The sequence below is a fragment of the Halichondria panicea genome, chromosome 3 (genome assembly GCF_963675165.1).
Source record: "Halichondria panicea chromosome 3, odHalPani1.1, whole genome shotgun sequence".
NCBI classification, from domain to species: Eukaryota; Metazoa; Porifera; class Demospongiae; order Suberitida; family Halichondriidae; genus Halichondria; species Halichondria panicea.
This window is the reverse complement of record NC_087379.1, coordinates 8,168,452-8,188,205: the sequence shown is the minus strand read 5'-3', so window position 1 is coordinate 8,188,205 and position 19,754 is coordinate 8,168,452. Positions and strand designations below refer to the sequence as shown.

At 44.9% G+C, this 19,754-nt stretch overlaps 3 protein-coding genes across 3 annotated transcripts; 1 reads left to right on the top strand and 2 right to left on the bottom strand.

Moving 5' to 3' along the window:
• Positions 1-1,168: 1,168 nt before the first annotated feature.
• LOC135334181 (arf-GAP with coiled-coil, ANK repeat and PH domain-containing protein 2-like) lies at positions 1,169-11,653 on the bottom strand. Its single transcript, XM_064529268.1, has 18 exons — positions 11,458-11,653; positions 10,898-10,955; positions 9,264-9,383; positions 8,972-9,025; positions 8,721-8,779; positions 8,305-8,367; positions 8,127-8,181; positions 7,714-7,824; positions 7,115-7,198; positions 6,830-6,972; positions 6,317-6,644; positions 5,597-5,911; positions 2,924-5,104; positions 2,504-2,626; positions 2,149-2,319; positions 1,827-1,876; positions 1,557-1,621; positions 1,169-1,379 (listed from the first exon to the last, which is right to left on the bottom strand). Exons 1-18 carry the CDS (start codon positions 11,550-11,552, stop codon positions 1,261-1,263), a joined length of 4,194 nt encoding a protein of 1,397 aa, XP_064385338.1. The 5' UTR covers positions 11,553-11,653; the 3' UTR covers positions 1,169-1,260.
• Positions 11,654-11,762: 109 nt separating this feature from the next.
• On the bottom strand, positions 11,763-17,674 carry LOC135334184 (pre-mRNA 3' end processing protein pfs-2-like). Its single transcript, XM_064529273.1, has 10 exons — positions 17,476-17,674; positions 16,792-17,061; positions 16,465-16,616; positions 16,318-16,415; positions 16,002-16,128; positions 15,699-15,850; positions 15,509-15,587; positions 15,183-15,293; positions 14,878-14,969; positions 11,763-14,060 (listed from the first exon to the last, which is right to left on the bottom strand). The coding sequence occupies exons 1-10, from the start codon at positions 17,572-17,574 to the stop codon at positions 11,866-11,868; spliced, it is 3,375 nt and encodes a 1,124-aa protein (XP_064385343.1). The 5' UTR covers positions 17,575-17,674; the 3' UTR covers positions 11,763-11,865.
• LOC135334239 (RNA polymerase II subunit A C-terminal domain phosphatase SSU72-like) lies at positions 17,674-19,754 on the top strand. Its single transcript, XM_064529351.1, has 5 exons — positions 17,674-17,937; positions 18,054-18,197; positions 18,814-18,953; positions 19,163-19,281; positions 19,598-19,754. Exons 1-5 carry the CDS (start codon positions 17,861-17,863, stop codon positions 19,697-19,699), a joined length of 582 nt encoding a protein of 193 aa, XP_064385421.1. The 5' UTR covers positions 17,674-17,860; the 3' UTR covers positions 19,700-19,754.

Sequence of the window (19,754 nt, the reverse complement as noted above, 5' to 3'; positions counted from 1 at the left end):
CTGACAGACAGGTTGCAAGAACTGAGGGCGAGTACACACTCAGAGGAAGTGCTCTCCATTCTCCACGAGTCAGAGAGGGTCCTCGTAACGTCACCTCGCAGTACGCATCTCACTCAGTCATGTACTGTAAGAGAAGTCTTGATTGGAAAGATTACAGAAATGTTTCAGAGGATTGGGAACACACAGAGGTACTGCACTAGTCATACCCATAGAACAATCGTATATTTTATATTTTCAGGTGGTCAACTTGTCGTATCAAAATCTTGGAGATGAGTATCAGTTGAGGAACTTCCATCGCTGCCTCAATCGACTGCACTTATGCAAACGCCTGCAACTAATTGACAACTCTCTCTCCAGTATGAAGAAAGTTACTCTACCCAGCTGCGTTTATTTGAACTTATCAAGGAATCGTATTACTTCATTTACAAGTCTACCAATGTCACCAAATCTGGAACACCTATCCATTGCTAATAATAACATTGTTTCCATGACGAATTTGCAGTCCTTAGCAAGAAAGTACCCTCTCTTAAAGACACTAACAATGAAGGGCAATCCAGCTGCTGATGCTCCCGACTACAGATACAGGTATATCCAACAAACATAAAAGAGTCCCAAACTACTGATTAATTATGTGATAATCCATGGTATGGAAATGCGGTGTACATTCACATTGAGTTATGATAATTGTTGTCTCTGCTGCACTGACACACAGGGTGTTTCAAGTTCTACCAAGATTGGAGTTATTGGATGACTGCCCACCTCTCCCCACTGACCAGGACGACTGCTTCTCATCTCACAGCACTACTAGCTGTAACTCAACAATTATTTATTCTTACAAATGTACATTATGTTGAGAGTATCATGCATTAATTGCTGCAGGAGACCAGCCCCACCCACCCTATATTTATTAGACACTGCATGTCATGTTGCAATTGACTCTTAGTTTATATTGCTGTAGACACAAGTACAGGATAAAATGTTTGATCAACAAGTGGGCAGTGCCGGCCGGCCATAATCATAGCCAAAAATTACTAAAGCATTAATTTTAGTTGATCTAATTATTTTCAAAGCAGCGAAAAATAAGCGCCTCGAGCATTTAATTCGCTGAAACTCGGAGGTGTGAACTCCCTGAACCCTGTCAGGTGATCCCATATGTAATTGAAACGGGTCGATACATCTAAAACACATAATCGCTGTATACACACAAAAATTAATGAGCTGCTAAAATACAATATTATACACAATACACACAATACACAGCTACGATTCTCTGCTAGCTACAGAGGAGGAGTCACTAGCAGTTGATTTCCTTGATCTCTCCAGATCCACCAGACTGGCCACTTCAATATCTCTGAAGAACTCGGACTGTAGCTCCTCCACTGTGTGTGTGTGTGTGTGTGTGTGTGTGTGGGTGGTTAGGTGTTGGACAAATAGTAGACAAGGCTAGTTTAATGTAGTCAGGCGACTGGCTTCAACATCAGTACACTACAGCTAGAGTCCTGGTATGCCCCCCCCCCCTCACCCACTTAAGTACTGAGCTAGCCAGGTTAACTCACAGTATTGGCTTTGTCTGTTGTCGGATCCTTGCTCTGCTTGCTCCTTGAATGTAACCATCCTCAGCCTGGGGAAATATTATATATACACTGTAATTATAATGATAATTAAAAGTGTACAGACTGAATTGCAATGGACATGGAATGCAATGAAACACATCTACACTAGTACATCAGTACATGTATCACACATGCACACCATTCCCACACGCCCACACCACACCACTCACAGACGCCCACACCACCCCCACACGCCCACACCACACCACTCACAGGGTCACAATGTCTCCGTTCTCCTTCTCCAGAGCGTAAGTAATAGCCTCCTGTGTAGTGGGAAAGCATTTCTTATACAGTGTACATATATACAAGATCTACTATAACCAGCTGGTTATATAAGCTTAGATAGCGTTAATGCAGCGCATGGGAGGCATCATTACAATGGAATAAAACGACGCACGCACACACGCGCGCACGCACGCACGCACGCACACACACACACACATACACACACACACACACACACACACACACACACACACACACACACACACACACACACACACACACACACACACACACACACACACACACACACCTTTCCCTCGCTGTCCTTGAGCTCTGGTTTGACTCCCCTCTTGAGTAGAGTGACAACCAGATTGGACTGGTCAGTGAGCACAGCGTAATGGAGGCTCCCTCTGCCATGACGGTCCGTACAGTTGAGCTTGGCACCATTCTGGAACAAGTACTCGATTAGCACGGGGTTTCCCTGTACATAGGAGGGGGGAGGGGGGGATTGAACAAGTGCAAAAAATACACCTTTTTTACTGCCACAAAGTTCAATTGCATAAATTGATGTAGTTTTATGCAAACCAAAGACAACATCAAGATCGTACTCTATAAAGCAGAGATTGGGCAATGATTAATTATAATTATAGTAATGGTTGACTCACTGCCTCAATGGCTAGTAGAATGGGAGCCTTGTCTGTGGCAGGTGTAGAGTTGATCTTTCCCCCATGGGCCAGCGCACACAGTATTCCTGGCAGGTTACTAGCGGCAACAGCGGAAAGCAGGAACTATAGGCACAATCAAACAACAAGTTAATGAAGCATTCCTTGCATGTGTACATAAACAATGTACACAACACAAGTGCTGGACACATTGTGTTCACAGGCTAAACCATCAACAGCACTCCACAAACAAGTCTAAACCATCAACAGCACTCCACACATAAGTCAATACTACTAGGACTAAAGTTTTACTGAGTCAACACATTAGCTACAGTATATATAGCAGCTATTCTTATCTCTTTTTCTAAAATCTCTTGTTCTACAAAAAAAAAAAAATCGTGATACAAACACTACTATACTCACGTCATCTGGTGTCACAGTGTCGGGTATGACCACCACCTCCACGCCACTCACACCCTCACCCTCACAGCACACCACCACCTCTTTCGAGATGTCCACCACCTCCACGCCACTCACATCCTCACAGGGCGCCCCCTCAAAGTCCACCTCATCTAGAGGCTCTTCCTCAATCTCTTCAGGAATGGCGAGTGATTGCCCTGAGGCAGGATCTTCATTGCCCAGTATCTCCAGCATGTCTTGCTGAGAGAATAACGACACAGGGGAGATATCTTCGTTGTCACTATTTTTTTGTTTGTATTCAGTGCTAAAGTTATCGTCTTTGCTGTGTACTGTCGTTGCAAGCAGTGTCCGTGAGCTCTGTATGGGTACATAGTCAGACACGGTGAGAGAGCGCTTGCGTTTAGTGGGTGTTGATTTTGGAGTGGATTGTGACGGCATGATATCAGTAGCGTGATGCTGTTCTCCATTCTCATTGGTCGATTTTCCCTCCTCCTTGTTGGATTGATCTAGATTTAGAGTCTCAGTCACATGATCGACATCTTCGAGTTGATTAGTCGCTGGTTTATCTTCCCTGTCCAGTGTACTTCGAGAGCTACCGGGAAGTGTGGGCGTACTGGGCGGAGTACTGAAACACTCGTCCTCAATAGAGCAAGCTGATGGAGCACGCAGGTGATAGACTTTTGGAGTAGTTGGTGGAACCTCGGGAGATACAGATATACTGGGCAGTTTAGAATCAGAGCCGTCGGATGAATCGGCACTAAAGAAATCAGCACTTGTCGTCGATAAAATTGAGTACCGATTTGAATTGTTCGTGTGTACGCTTGTTTCTGAGATTTTAATGGTGGCTGGTATATCTCCTTCACTGTTGGTTAGCACAGAGGTGGCAAGGGCAGAGTCAAATGACGCTGACACTGGAGGCATCATCTTTCTGCGCAGAGGAACAGAGCTCACTAACCGTTCTCCGTCAGTCATGTCAGTTGGAGTTTCAATCATGGTCAATGGTAGGTTCACACTAGTGTTACTCACTCCTAGATAGTCACTGCTTTGTTCGGAAGAGTCTTGTTTAGAGTCTTGGTCCTCAGCGATCGAATTGAGGGGCGTGAGAATAGGGGAATTCCCTTTTAAATTAGCAGCTGGCTCGTTGCTATTGAACAATTTATCGTGCGATAGTTGAGGGGAACTTTCCGACTTTTTCAGATTCAATCCGTTTTCAGGTATTCTTCCATTTGGTATTCCGTTTTCAGAATCAAGTTTTTCTAGTGAGGGGGAAGTGGATTTGCAGAGTACCCCCATCTCTTTAATGGCCGATAAAATATCAGAGAAATCGTCAGAGTCTTTAAACAGTCCATTCTCATCGTCGCTTAGAGATGAACTTGACATGCGTTTCGTTACAAAAGTTCTAGGCGGTTTTGGAGGAGGGGTTGAGTATGAAGATGAGAGATTGTTAGTACTGGCTGACATACTGTAGAGGAGTGGTGTGCTAGTGGTCGCCATGTCGTCATCCTCCTCTGCATCACTGTAGGCTTCACGGACACCCGCAACTTTCTCTTTCGGTTTTAGCCGTACGCGAGCTTCACTGAATTTGTTTCGAGCGAAACTAGAGAGTCGTTGCGATGATCTTCGAGCTGTGTTACGAATCTTGTCACCCAGTTTCTGACTGCCCCAGGATTTAAGCTTTCCACTTTTCTCGAGCTTTTTGAAATTTTCTGCTAGCATTGCAAGCGACCTGTCCTCCCCAGTCTGGCGCAAGTCTTCTGCAGAATCGGCTGGAGTGGAGTAGTCGGAATGGCCTGCTGATCCAGGTCGAGAGGAGGGAGCCCTGAGAGACATTGTGTGGAAACTACCTTTTTGTATCCGTGGAGAAGAGCGAAGGAATGATGGACTAAACGATCTTCGAGTGGGCGATCTAGGGGAACTCCCTGGTTTAGAGGGCTCCCCTGATCTACGACGGTTCAATGGAGATCGTGTCGGTGCTAACAGTTCAGGGATGGTGGGAGGGGGTACGGGAATATCTGTACGTTCGTAGTTTGGATGTGGATGAACGAATGCATGTTGAACGTATTTCAAACGAATGAATGTTTCACGAGCAGCTCGAGTACTTTCTGATGTTGGTTTTCTGACATGCATGGGAATTTCGAACTCGTAGATAGCGTTTACTCGAGCGTTTCCAAGCTGACACATAATCTGTAGTGACGAGGAAATAACTAGTCACGATCTAACGCACACCAACAACAAAAGCATGCCAAGTAGAATTATAAGAACACACGTACGATGATGTAATGTATAATGTTAGTACACATGTATTACAAGAGCCAGGGATCTTAACCAGCCAGGCGTGTACTACACTTCCTGCATAATTATTTCCAAACACAGCAAAGGGCTCAGATTTCATAGAGGTATCTACTAAAAGGACAGACTACTTGGTGCCCCATTAAAGAATCAGACAGCTTTACTGAGTATGGCAGTATACATGTACATGTATGGCATGTCATACTAAAACCGGATAGCGGGTAATTTTCGTGGGCAGTTAATTAAGCTAACCTCTACAAAAACGTGGCTTACCGGAACGCATGTAATGCAGTGCAGATGAAGTCAAACGAAAAAAATCACCGTTTTCATCCCACGAAAATACCCGCTATACGGTAGACAATAATTAGCGTACTTATAAGATCTCACCTTCTGTAGATCAGAGTCCCAATCGTCGAGGGTCACTGACCTCACTTTAGAGATATGGACCCCAAGGCTTCGATGAATACCAGAGCACTCTATACAAAGCATGATTCCCAGGTTAATGCTCGCCCAGTTGGGGTTTTCCCCATCGCAATCGGCACACTTGTCGTTGCCGGGGGCGCTCAAAAAGCCGAACCCCATCGCATAGTTGTTACTCGATTTTCTCGGGCCAGTTGGAGAGCCGTTCAGCATTTGTATGGGCTCTCCCTTATCCATGACCATCATGCTACGACGTTGGAAGTCGTCATCGTCCTCCATTTTCTGGATAGGGGGTGGGGTGGGTCATGATTACTATTACATAACTTCTACAGGGAGTACTACATAAGCATGTATACGCCTCTGGTAATAAGCTACAATTGTTATGGGCCCTTAGTACGCTTTAAAAGTGCTATGTAACTTTAGTTCAGATGGTCGAAATTCAACAATGTTACGATTTTCTAAAGGAGCTCATTTCAGATGATGTGTTCCAATTTGGAATGTGTTATAATTTTCTTTTTCCTCCCGTGGTTTTTGTCAAAAACAAACTCGAAATAGACTTTTGATTTTAACACATCATCTGAAAGGGCTATCTGCTTTTAAAATCAAAATTACCGTTATTGGACCAACGACACTAAAGTTATGGCTATTCACGCTATGTACATACATATGTATATCCCCTCCGCTCACCTTGTTGCTGGCACTGATACGGAGGGCCCTGGCGATGCTGGCCTCAATGTAAGTCACCCATTTCTTCCGGAGTGCGTCAGAGTTGGCCTGTACCATACACGATCGCCATGGTGTCACAATCTCAAAGCAGAATCTTCGGTCCAAATCGTCTGCATACTTGACAGTACACATCCTCATGTCCTCAGCTACCACGGAGTACTCTTCATCTTTGCTTTCCGACTGATACACCAATTTGTTGTCCTTGAGAATAAACCATCTTTTTGACCAAGTCTTGAAGATACTGTTGCCTCGTGGCTTCTTGAACAAGTAGCCACTGTTCTCGATGGCCCTGGGGGTGGAGTGTGATGTCATATTGCATCATCAGATAAAATCACGTATAATAGAGCTACAGAACGTGAAATTGCACAATTATTTCAAACTTGAGTTATGGCCGAAAGAAATCAGTTTTCTAACCGTAAATACATATCTTAGAGCAGCAAACATTTTGGGCACATGCAGAAAGTTGGAACTAACAGTGTTGGGTTGCCCATGGGTAGTAGGGGGGTGTCTGGTGATCCATCCTCCATGTGGTGTGATGCTACTAGACTGTGTCTGGAGTCCATCTCTTTGATAGATTCCACTGCTTCCTTCTGGAACAGGTCTACTTGAGTGCTCACCTAGGTACGGAGGGTATGTGTAAGGGGGAGTGGGCGTAAGGTTTATGTGTAAGGGGGGTGGGCGTAAGGTTTGTGTGTAAGGGGGGTGGGCGTAAGGTTTGTGTGTAAGGGGGGTGGGCGTAAGGTTTATGTAAGGGGGTACCTGTCTCATGAAGGGGTCAAACTCGTGGAGGAGGTCGTAGCCTTGATGGAAGAATGTGAACTGAGCTCTCATGTACGACAGGAGCTGTGTGTGTGTGTGTGTGTGGGTGTCACATGTAGAACAGTTTACTTCACCCCCCACAACTAGAAGTACACAAATTCTCATAAATTGCTAATTACCAAACCTTTAATGAGGTCAGATATTACAGCCCCCATTACACACACACATCAAAGACACATTAGAACCTCATTTCATAACAACCACAGCTGTCCATTTCTGAGAAGACCTGGCTGGTAACCAGGGGCAACGAGCAGTTGGCAGCTCGGTTATTGGAAGTAAGGGCTTCTGTTGAAGCCACTGTAACCCTTACATCTGGCCACAAATACCTCACAATGATTTGATTATACACCCACAATTCAACTCTAGGATCAGCTGCATACATAGCTAACTACTGTACACCTCATGTACAATGTACAGTAGAGACGCTGCACAAAACACAAGTCTGTACTTATACCATCAGAGAATATAATTATATAAACATTAAGAAATGGCTGCAAAGAGGATACAGACTACAGACTACAGAGGATGGTCTTACTTACATTTGAGAGTATCTCGTGTCCCTTGACACAGCTGATGGCGTTGATCTGGTACCCATAGTCGATGGCGTGATGACTGTACATGTTCTGAGCATTAGCCAGCGCCACACTCGACTGCAGTAGGCATGGTAATGTCACAGTAGTAGGCATGGCAACGTCATCACAGTAAACACAAATGTACTTAGTACAGCTACAAATATATTACAACAGTGGAACCATTCTCTATAACAGACACCTTTGGGGAGCAATGTTTTGGCCATTATACAGACGTGGCCTTTGTGAAGGGGCTGTTTTGTACAGCAACTGTTCATTTGGGACCTGGCATTTATATTGCAGTTGGCCTAGCTTTCTTCAGAGGTGACCATTAAGAGTGGTTTACCTGTATGTCGACTACTAGCTATGACACACACACACACCTCTTCACACTCCTGCAGTTTGTTCCTGGTGACAGTGGCATTGCGGACAGAGCATCTAGGAGAGGGAAAAGGAGAGATGATGGAAAATCGATTTACAATCAAATGCTTATAAATACGATTATACACGCTCAGTAAAAATCAATTTTGTTATGATTTGGCACACGTAATGTCCACTTACGAGTTCAAATCGTCGCTAACTTTGTGGAAGACTTTCTTTGTCTCTTTCACCTTCTTCAGCTCACTACACACAACACGGTGGAATCAAACACTTGTAACTACATGTGTACAGTATATACAGGGACAAACCACCACAATGTATGCAGTGTTGTGGCAAAAGAAGGAAAAGTATTGAAGTCCCACACAGCCAGTGTTTATGAAGCCTTCCCACCCACAACCTGAAGCCCCCCCACTGTGAGTTGTGTTTATCATGGGTTGGCTCACAGCTCATTAGGAAAACCTATTATATCTTGGCAGGGTCACAGGAAAAGACATTGCATGAAGCTTTGTGAGGCACTACAGCTACATGTATGAACAGTGTGTGTACATGTACTCTGTGGACAATAGTCCTGTACTAAAGTGTCTGTGAGAAATTACCCAGAAAGGAAGGAGCGTAGTGAAGTTTGCACACTTCTTTGAGCTTGATCAAAGAGAATCTGTGTGTGTGTGTGTGTGCAGTGTTGGAGTATTGTACAGCACTATGCTGTACACACACCCAAGGCATGGGAATACTAGTATTTACACAATGATTCAATTTCCACTCGTTTGCCAAAGACATCACTCTTAATGGACCACACATCATGTTTACTTTGTGTAAAATATTGTGGTTTACTTGATCATAAACTCACGCTATAGTAGGACTGGAGCTCCTTGATGATCTCGTAGAAACGAGTCAGAGTTCCCTGCATAAGTGTGTGGGGAGGGGGTGGTGTGTGTGTGTGTGGGTGGTGTGTGGGGGGTGGTGGTAGTGTGTGTGTGTGTGTGTGTGTGTGTAGTGCGAGGTACTTACAGAACACAGACATGCTGTCTCTAGAGCTACCATAAAACAGCTTAGCTAGAACTCACAAATGTACTTTACATAAATACACTGTACGTAGTAAATGCACACACACACACACACACACGCCCACTCATACTTACAGCGATGACCTCATTCTCCTGGAAGTGAGAGGCGAGATCCTTCACGCTCACAGAGAAGGCTCGACTAGCGTCAGTGTAGCCAATCCCACTGGATACCATCCGATCACACGCACTCACGACCTGGGCACAACACATACACACAGTCATTAGCTATGAATGGTATCCATTAGTGTCGCTAGGGAGTATTATATGGAGCGGCACGTAGTTCCTAAATAAATATAGAGTATATACTTCAATAAATTATATATAGTACAGTATAAGGAACGAGCTCCAGGGTACATGCATGTACATGTATCAAATCACCGACACCAAATAAACACAGTCAACCTGTGACAGGGTTCTACCCCACCAGCTGTAAGAGTTAGCAAACACAGCACCATCATTGTGGGTGAGGTGGCACCATCATTGTGGGTGAGGTGAGGTGGTCTAGGCTTTCAGTTACACAATGCATGGGACTGTATGGTGGCTTAATGTACACATGTGTATATGGTTTAATGGTCACCTTATAGAGCTAATAGTTTCAACCTAAACTATTAGCCACAATGGTGAAGGGGATTACTCACTCCTAAAGAAAGATCACACACAAAGAAAGGTCACTATATATAAGTGTGTGTCTGCATGACAGCTAGTAGGGGACTTTAATCACTTATCTGTTCTTGGAATCATGAGCTAAAATCATTACGTGTGTATGTGTGTGTGTGTGTGTGTACTTTTACTGTAATCACATCAATATTGGACAAACACCAGGCAATGATATGAAAAGCACTGGAGGAAGTGTGGGCGTGGAAGTGTGAGCATTAACTGTAACAGCTGGTGCTAATAAGGTACACACACTCAATTAAACCAGACCATTCAGCCATAACAACTCAACACTTCTGAGGACATAAAACGTTCATAAAAAAAATGAAAAGAATTATTTTGCTAAATATTAGAGGGAGATGAGGTTACAGCGGTTGTAAACATTGTTGCCTGGAAACTACGCTACACCTGGTGTGTGGCTAATTCCAGCTAATTATCTTGACAGCTTAGAAGTGCTGCTCTGGTGGCATGGTACAGGGAGGGACACACTACAGTGCTAGCTGCTATCATAGCATGGTACAGTGCTAGCTGTTGTATGACAAATAACAGTTGGGCGTGTATGGTCAATCTCAATTGTTTATCAAAACAATAGAGGGGAAAAATGGGCACACATTTTAACTTAGAAGGCGAAAATTATAACTTCTTTACAAGTTTGACACTTCATTAATAATACTACACAGGGTACAATACTCAAGTCATAGTGTCTATTCTAAGGAAGTCGGGTTTCCTAAGGCAACGGCATTTCCTCTGATTATTTGGAAACAGACTGTCAGTCATACTACAGCTGTTGTTAGTAACAACCATCATGTTACCTCAGGGGAATAATGGAGTTGGTACAGAGTACAGCGGTGGGCGTCGTGCAATATATATGTAAGAATTCATGATTTTTATTACCTCTAACGAAATTCATAGCCAGAAAACATGTAATGAATTAACTAGACCGTCACACAATAACAACGAGGAATGCAAATCATTATAGTAATAGCTGTGTATTTAATTACAAAATTAATAAAACAATGTCGTTCCATTTAGTTCACGAGATTACGGATGCTCACCTTTTCCAGACGTGATTCTAAATCCACAATTTCTTTCTCTCGTTCTTTGAGCTGTATCCTGAAGTGGAGGAGACACACACACACACAATAAGTAGTCAGCTCAATACAGTAATAGCTTGTAAATGTCATGTACTTGTACAAGCTTTTTACATGATCTCAAACAGCTAAGGAAAATAATGAACCAAGGACAAAGAACGTAACGATGTGACAACATTGGCAACTGCTGGCCAAGCATGCACACAGCCATCTCCCCCATAGTGCTATCTGAGCTGAATAATATGACCCTAAACTGCCGATATGCTGTACGCAATATACCTAGATATGATATTAATATCACTTGTACTACTACACAGAGATTGTACGTCACGTCAAGGATTTGTACTTGTATATGTCCTTGTGATAACTATCCCATAGGGTAGCTAGGTAGACATGGATACTCTGTGTAGTGTACAGGCAGCTCTCTTACAGATAGCAAGGCATGTCAGTGAGGTGTGTGTGTGTGTGGTGCTAGCATTGCTGCATGTTGGTTTGTTTACATGATTGTATACATGTAGACTAACCTGAAGCTTGGGGAGTCTTGTACACACTCCTTCAAATCCATCAGCTTCTTCTTACAGCCGGTGGGAGTAGACTCTTCTTTGTCGCCGCTACCCATGGCTACTTATACGCTTCGTAACTTTATTCAGCTGTGTAGAGCTGTAAAACAATATATTGCTTTAGCTATGCTGGTATTAATTTTCTTAGCCGTATTTAATAATTAATACTACAGAATGTTTTGCGGTGCAAAATTTGCGAGAGTTTGATGGCTTCGCAAAAATAAATTAAGGTCTGCACGATCCTTGCCAGCGAGAACGCATTTGGTTCATTCGCGAAAATAATATTAATTACAAGTTAATTATAGCAATTATACAGTACATACAGTATAATAATTGCTAATAGGGTTCAGTTATTGTTAGTTCATTTTTAGTTCATTCTCTTGGACGTTTAGTGGGGGGCATCTGATTCCCGTCATTTCCTCTGGGGTCGTGACCTCTGCCCCTACCTCCTCTTGGGTCTCGTCCGCTCCAGTTGTCATGGTGAGGGGGCGGACGAAAGCCACGCCCCCTTGAACGTGGGGCGGACTGACGATAACCTCTTGGATCACCTCTTCTTGGAGCACCATCCCCTCTTCCTTCTGGGGGTCTCAAATTGTCACTTCTTTGGTGCCCCCTCGGGTCGCCAGCTCTTGGATCTGAAGGTCCCCCTCTATAAGGCTCGGGAGGCGGTCTATCTAGAAACGGTGCGGATCTGTCATGTGGGGGGGCGTGCTGTGTGGGGGGTCCACCATACGGAGGAACATCGTGAGGGCGAGGTGGTCCAGTATAGGGTGGTCTATCTCCTTGCTGTGGGGGGCCATCGCGAGGGGGCATTGTATGTGGGGGGCCTTGTCCGTGTGGAGGGCCCATTTGAGGGGGCGGCTGCTGGTGTGGGGGACCTTGTCCGTGTGGGGGCGGCTGCTGATGTGGGGGGCCTTGTCCGTGTGAGGGCGGCTGCTGGTGTGGGGGGCCTTGTCCGTGTGTGGAGCCCATTTGAGGGGGTGGCTGCTGGTGTGGAGGACCCTGTCCGTGTGTGGAGCCCATTTGAGGGGGCGGCTGCTGGTGTGGGGGGCCTTGTCCGTGTGTGGGGCCCATTTGAGGGGGCGGCTGCTTGTGTGGGGGACCCTGTCCGTGTGTGGGGCCCATTTGAGGGGGCGGCTGCTTGTGTGGGGGGCCCATTTTAGGGGGCGGCTGCTGATGTGGGGGACCTTGTCCGTGTGGGGGGCCCATTGGAGAAGTGCTTTGTGGGGGTCCAGATCGATCACGGTGAGGTGGTCTATCATGTGACTGCATCAAGGGTGGAGGAGGTCCTTCGTGAGATGGCGGTCCTCGTTGATGCTGTGGGGGGCCTTGTTGCATCTCGGGAGGGGGTCTACCACCACGAGTGTACACGTGTTCCTGTGGCGGAGGACGTCTTGGATCTGGAGGACCAGTTGAGTGAAACGGTGGTTGTCCGCCTTGGAATGGTGGGGGGTGATACTCCCCCTCATAATGAGGCCTTCCTGGAGGTGGGGGCCCCCCACGTGCTCCGTACGGTTGTCCTTGACGACCCGGAGGAAACCTTGGATCTTGAGAAGGGGGTGTGCCGGCTTGCTGTTGCTGAGGAGACGGTCGATTGAACTCCCCAGATGGCGGTCTGGAATCGTTTCGCTGTGGATGATGTGGTTGAAACTGCTCTGACTGAGATCTCGGCTGAGCTCTTGGGTCTGGAGGTGGCCGTGCGTGATGTTCGGGGGGTCTATGTTCACCCGGAGGAGGGCCTTGATCGGGAAATTGCAGAGGGGGGCGACGGTCTCCCCCTGGCGACCAGTTATCAGGTCGCTGGTGAGGAGGTGGTGGTCCCCTCATGTCCCTTGGTGGTGGTGGTGGATGCTCTTCACCAGATCTCATTGGAGGAGGCCCCCCTTGCCAAGGGGGTGGTCCGGAAGTGGGTGGTGCTTCAGGACCCCAGTCCGGTCTTCGTCCTCCACCTCTACGAGGGTCACCTCCGGACATCATGCGTGGATCACGGCCATCTCGTGGAGGCTCCATATCCGGTCTCCTATACACATACGGATTTCTTGGCGGCTCTCGCTGTGGAATATTAGTCTCTTCTTCGAATGAAGGTCTTCTGTTTGGGTGTCCACCACCAAACTCAGAGCGTTGCCAACTAAACGGAGAGGGGCCTCCACCAGTAGGTGATCGAAATTCAGGGCGTCCAAATTCTCTCCCGGGGAAATTTGGAGGGGGCGGTGGTCGGAACAGGCCTTGTGCATGTGGAGGGGGGGTGCTGGGTTGCTCCAGTTTGGGTGGTCTAAATTGTTGCTGTCCTTTATCAGGCCCGAAAAACTGTCTTTGCCCAGTTGGAGTAAACTGTCCTTTGCTTTCTTGTGGCTCGTTTTTTCTGTCTCCAAATGTTTTAGCAATAATATCAGCGCCCAGTACGGCAAGGTTAGTGTTCTTGGATGCAGCATCTGTGGAGTTGGGTAGACTGTTGGGAGCATTGTCGAAGGAGGAGGGGAATTGTTGTGAGGGTGGAGGTAGAGCGATGGCATCCGTGGCGCCACGATGAGCGCGAGGGAACGAGGGCCTGCCCATATTGTGGTAGTCTGCAAGGAAGGAACACAGAGGAGAGTGACTGAGTTAACATTGCTAATTACAGTTGAACATCTTTCAACAGCCATAACTTTGGTACTGTTGATCCATTTTCAAAAATTTTGTGATTTTCTGAAAGCTTAGAAAGAGAGCTTTCAAATGATGTGTTTCAATCCAAATTTTCATCGGGGCCATAATTTGTCATTTTTCGGCCTTGGACCATCATGCATGGTTTAATCTTTTATGATTTATTTATGATTTTCTGAAAGCTTAGAAAAAGAGCTTTCAAATAATGTGTTGAAATCTTAAAGTTATGGCAGTTGAAAGAGTCCCCAAGCCATTGATTAAACCAAAGATCGTACTATTCTGAGATTAAACTGGTGTGGCCAAATTGGTAAATAGTTTTATTGCTCAAATACGAACTTTGGTGACGTCATTTGAAAGGTCTCTTTCTATGCTTTCAGAAAATCAGAAAATCGTTGAAACCACAGACTTTAAGTTATGGCAGCTGAAAGAATCCCCGAACCATTGATTAAACCAAAAATCGTACTATTCTGAGATTAAACTGAAGGGGGAGAGGGAACATCTTTCAACAGCCATAACTTTAGTACCGTTGATCCAATTTCAAAAATTGTATGATTTTCTGAAAGCTTAGAAAAAGAGCTTTCAAATAATGTGTTTAAATCTTAAAGTTATGGCAGTTGAAAGAGTCCCCAAGCCATTGATTAAACCAAAGATCGTACTATTCTGAGATTAAACTGAAGCTGAAGTGCACACCACACACACCCCCACCCACACACACCACACACCACACACCACACACACCCTCACCTTCAGCATCAGCAGACGTGATGAGAGCACTGACTAGAGAGTTGTAGCCATCCTTCATCTCGTCTCCAGGGCGATTGCGACACCAGAACTTGCTGTAGGGGAAAACAGTTGCACACATGAACACACGCTTGAGATCACACGCACGCACGCACGCACGCACGCACGCACGCACGCACACACACACACACACGCACACACACACACACACACACACACACACACACACACACACACACACGCATACACACACAGAGGTTATATTACAGTACATACTTGTATATCTACATTATAAATAATGACATCACCTTGTAGTATCGTTGGACCCTGACACGAGGAAGTGGCCGAGAGGGTGCCAGGAGAGGGACCAGACAAACGAGTCATGGGCGGCCTCCATACCACCTATCTCATGCTCGTTACTAGGGGGACAAAGCATAGGTATACAAACATCACACGGCTAGGGCTAGCTACCCAAATGGCTGAAATTTGCAAAAAACACAAAGCTATAGCCTTTTTGTTTTTATTTAGCAGTCTTTTTGTGCCCTTTCTAAATAATTATTTCTATGTAAACTGCAAACCTGCCTGTCTAGCTGTACACAGAGAATAGAGTCTACACACTTATACATTAACATACCCAACTTCCCAGAAGAGAATAGCACCATCAGACCCTCCGCTGGCAAACAGTGTCTCGTGTACCGGGTGCCATGCCAACACTACACCAACACAGGTGGGAATACAATTACACACATACATGTACAATGTCACTAAAACTAATGTGTGGGAGTAAATAAATCTCCAGTTTCTATGATGATTGTGTTACGCACCATTAACTTCCTTCTTGTGTGATTTGAGGGTACACATCTCTTTCATGGTTCGTATGTCAAAGAGCTTGATAAGATGATCACGTGATCCCGTCAGTAGCCAGTTACCGTTGGCATTCCATTGGACGCTCATAACGGCAGCCTTGTGAGCGTGGCTGCAATAAATAAATAATTAAGCGAATCAGTACAACCACAAACCAGGGGAGAGTACGATTTAAATTAGCCTTATAATTATTGGCAGGATGTTACGATTTACCCTCTCAACAAATTAGGAATTAAAAATGTTCAATTAATCAATTAGCTTACATTGTGGCGACGCTTTGCCCAGACTTGGGGTCCCAGAGTTTGACCGGTTGTTGGTTGTCTTTGCTCCCTGAGGCTAATAGTCCCTTCCTCGGGTGCCAGTCCACTGACATCACATCAGCACCATGGCCTGAGCGGAGGGGAGGGGCAGGTCAATGCATTGTGTGAAATTTTCATAAAGTGAAAAGAATTACAAAATGGGAAAGAGTAGTACGATGCTTGTCAAAGCATTATTGTTTATCTTTTAGGGAAGATGGCAGTAATAACAGAAAACACGATAAAAAAGTCTCAACTTGTCCACTTGTACTATGTTACTTACCTCTGAGAATGAATTCTTCTGAGCAGCGAATAAAGTCAAACACACGGACAGTTCCGTCCACAGAGGAGGTGGCCAGCTTGGCGTCAGTGGGGGAAAAACTGATGGAGAAAAATGTACTTATCAAATAAGTGATGGGGGACCCCCCACCTGGTACAGCGAATAGGTTCGGTGTGGGCTTGGAAGGTGTGGACATTGTTCAGGTTAGACTGCCAGTACTTGACAAACCCTCTGTCATCAGACGTTACCATCCACACTCCATTATGACTCCACTGCATACTGCGCACTGGAGTGTCGTGAGCCTGGGGCAACATGACATAATTATGATTATTAATAGCCAAAAGAGAATACTTTTTTGGGGGAAATTGGGGCAATTTAAGCTCTTGTTTTGGGGTCATTTCTCAACTGGAGCAGCTACTCCATCAAACGGGCCCTTCTGTGTATAAAGCTACTCCCTGACTGACTATGTTTGCTTACCTGTAGAGAGTTCTCAAAGGTGAGGTTGATACCGTTCCAGAGGGTGAACTCTCCGCTATGTGCTCCACATACCACCCTTCTCCCATCTGGCACCCACGCTGTACAGAATATCGGACAACGGACTTTGTTGGAGACGGCACGCACAAACTTTGTGGTGACTGCATTCACTGGAGATTCAACAAGGCCTTGCGGGAGAACTAGCTCAGCGTATGAGGTGGAGTCTGGCTGGATTAGGGGCATATCCCGCTTGTCCCTTTGCCAGAGCCGGTTCTAGAGAAGAGGGAGGTTTCAGAATCAATAAGAGTTCACATAATTTGTTATTATAATTATTATTATCTAAGAGGGTGGTCCAATAAATGTAGCACATGTGACAATCACTGCATGAGTGCACAGCTAGCTAGCTGAGGGGGACACTATCAAGTATTCATAAATTAAAGTTTCCATAATTTTTTTGCTTGTAAATACCAAAAAATTAATGCTTTGATGGTCAGTAGATAATTATAAGCACCGTAATTATCAGAAGATTGTCACCAAAGCTTGTACATTGTAGGTTCCTTGTACATGTCTCAATATCACAACTAAAAAAACATTGACTTGTAGATTTTGTACAAAAAGCTTGTACTAGTACAACACTTTTACGAGCTATCGTTGGTTGGAGATGTGTTTTTTTAAATACGTACGCACCTCTAGCATTCTGACAGCGCCTCCACTGTAGTCCACCACTCTCCTAGGCATGCCTCCACCAGAGAAGTTCATGGTAGGCCTCTTACCAACATCCACCATCGTGCAGGCTTAGTCTGATACGGTTTCAACAAGAATCAAGAGAAGGTAGCCATTATGGCCATGTGGGTGATGTTTCAAAAGAAGCAACACGGGAAAAGGCGTGTTTTACTTACACCTTGTGACCTTCAAAACGATCAACAAGAAGTCGGCAAGAAAGAAGAAGCGCTTTCCAAGAAGACAAGGCTATCAACCAAGCGCACTGTCCTGTGGATATTTCGCGATACAATTATAGGACTTAATTAGTGATTGTATTTGTATTGTGAAGTAGGTTTTAGCTGCTCACAAAATGCTCCAGAACCATGCCATAGCTGTGGTGTGCTCTTCCAACCAGAACAGAAGCATGGAGGCACACGGGCTCCTTAGGTAGTGTGCTCATGGTGTATTTAATCCTGTTGACATTCATTTACTTAATAGATGTAACGTATCGGCAAAATAATGTCAATTTATGGGACCCCAATTTTTTTGTTTTTTACGTGTAGCAAGAAAGGTTACTCGGTGAAGTCCTATGGGACTGGGTCAGTAGTAAAGCTGCCAGGGAGAGCTGCTCACCAGCCCAATGTCTACCAGTTCGGGACCACCTACGAAGACATGTACCAAGACCTCATGAAGAAAGACCCTCATTTGTATCTTCTCATACTTTTTTTTTGCTTTCTCTCTGCTGTAATAACGTGTACATGTCAGTGTGGGGGGGTCGTAACGTGTTTTAATTCACAGGTCGAGACAAAATAGCATGTGACACCCTCATGTATTGTACATGTACAACCTGTTAAAGTGTTCATGTCTTATTAATACTGTTTTGTTTTCCACTGCAGATTGATGAAATGATGTGAAGGCTGTTAGTTGACAGATTGTTGGTGTCTCTCTGGCCGTTATAATAGCTGCTCTCAAACATGTGTGACAATAAATAATATAACACAAAGAAGGGGGGTGGGGGGGGGGATCATGCTGACAGGTTACTACCACATGTGTGCTATGTCTTGCCTTTGCTCTGTTGATAACGAGAAGGTGGAGGTGTAGTATGCGTGTGTGTGTGCCAATAAAGAGTAATTAACAAAAACATTGTGATGTGGTGTATAAGGTTACAACATTTTATTTTGTCTCAAGCTCTGACTGTAACGAGGTTAAGCAACCCCCCACACTGTCACTGATTAATTAGGGTTATCAATATTAGTGTTCACACGTACCTATAATTATAAGCATGTATATATGAACGTCTGTTTCCTTAACCAAAGCGTTTAGGTATACACAAAATGGCATCCTAAACATGCTGGATCGAAACAGGAGAATCAAAGCTTGCCCCGAGCAATTTCAGAAAGCTAAGGAAGAATTTGACATCATTTTCACAGTCGAGGAACGAATTTATGATGCTGTTTTAGAAGGTAGTGATTAATTTGTTTTGCAAGCTTTTCCTGTGTATGTGTGTGTGTGTGTACACATCACAAGTCACCACATTGCCCACATTCTCATATCTTACATCAGCCAACAAATTCATTGATATTCTGTGCCTTTAATTTGTTGCTAGGGGCCATTGGTAACTCTCTAGTGTGTCAACTGCTAATACCCCAACCCCCTCCCCCCGTCCCTGTAGAGTTAGAGTCTCGGGGGACTGCCTCCTATAGGCCAGTGCAGGTCATCAATCTGGAGGTGAAGGACAATCACGAGGAGGCCACTCTCGGAGCATTCCTACTACTAAAGCTCTGTGAAACGGTAGCAACCCTGCACACACACACACACACACACACACACACAACACACACACACACCCTGAGGAGTTAAACTAGTTAACTACAAGCAATTCACGCTTATCTTTTTTAAAACTTGTGCATGTACTCACTACATTCCATATAGTTCTTTTATACTGCCTTGTATGCCTCTATCCCTCCCAAAGCTATACCAGTATAATTATGTACTTCCTTTAACTGAGCATTCCCAGCCAATTCACATAATTTTTGCACGTGCACTAGCTACTATAGCTTATACTCCCCTGAGCGTGTGCTAAGCTGTGTACCTCCCTCTTGTACAGATGAGCCGGGTGGAAGATCTCGAGAATGAAATTGAGGACATTATTCAAGATTTTGAACTACATAACGGACGAACACTTCTACACACTGTGGCATTTTATTAATGACTGCATGCACTGAAATCTTTATTATTGTATATACTATAACACTGATAGAGTA

Excerpts from the sequence above, each read along its gene's own strand:
- LOC135334239 (XM_064529351.1), top strand. The coding sequence starts at position 17,861 with ATGCTCCAGAACCATGCCATAGCTGTGGTGTGCTCTTCCAACCAGAAC. Across the intron at positions 17,938-18,053 it reads GAGGCACACGGGCTCCTTAG|CAAGAAAGGTTACTCGGTGA; the intron begins GTAGTGTGCTCA and ends TTTTACGTGTAG. Across the intron at positions 18,198-18,813 it reads ATGAAGAAAGACCCTCATTT|GTATACACAAAATGGCATCC; the intron begins GTATCTTCTCAT and ends CAAAGCGTTTAG.
- LOC135334184 (XM_064529273.1), bottom strand. The coding sequence starts at position 17,574 with ATGGTGGATGTTGGTAAGAGGCCTACCATGAACTTCTCTGGTGGAGGC. Across the intron at positions 17,062-17,475 it reads GCGCTGTCAGAATGCTAGAG|AACCGGCTCTGGCAAAGGGA; the intron begins GTGCGTACGTAT and ends CCTCTTCTCTAG. Across the intron at positions 16,129-16,317 it reads AGAAGAATTCATTCTCAGAG|GCCATGGTGCTGATGTGATG; the intron begins GTAAGTAACATA and ends CCCTCCGCTCAG.
- LOC135334181 (XM_064529268.1), bottom strand. The coding sequence starts at position 11,552 with ATGGGTAGCGGCGACAAAGAAGAGTCTACTCCCACCGGCTGTAAGAAG. Across the intron at positions 8,182-8,304 it reads GTTAGCGACGATTTGAACTC|ATGCTCTGTCCGCAATGCCA; the intron begins GTAAGTGGACAT and ends TCCCTCTCCTAG. Across the intron at positions 5,105-5,596 it reads GGGACTCTGATCTACAGAAG|ATTATGTGTCAGCTTGGAAA; the intron begins GTGAGATCTTAT and ends TCGTCACTACAG.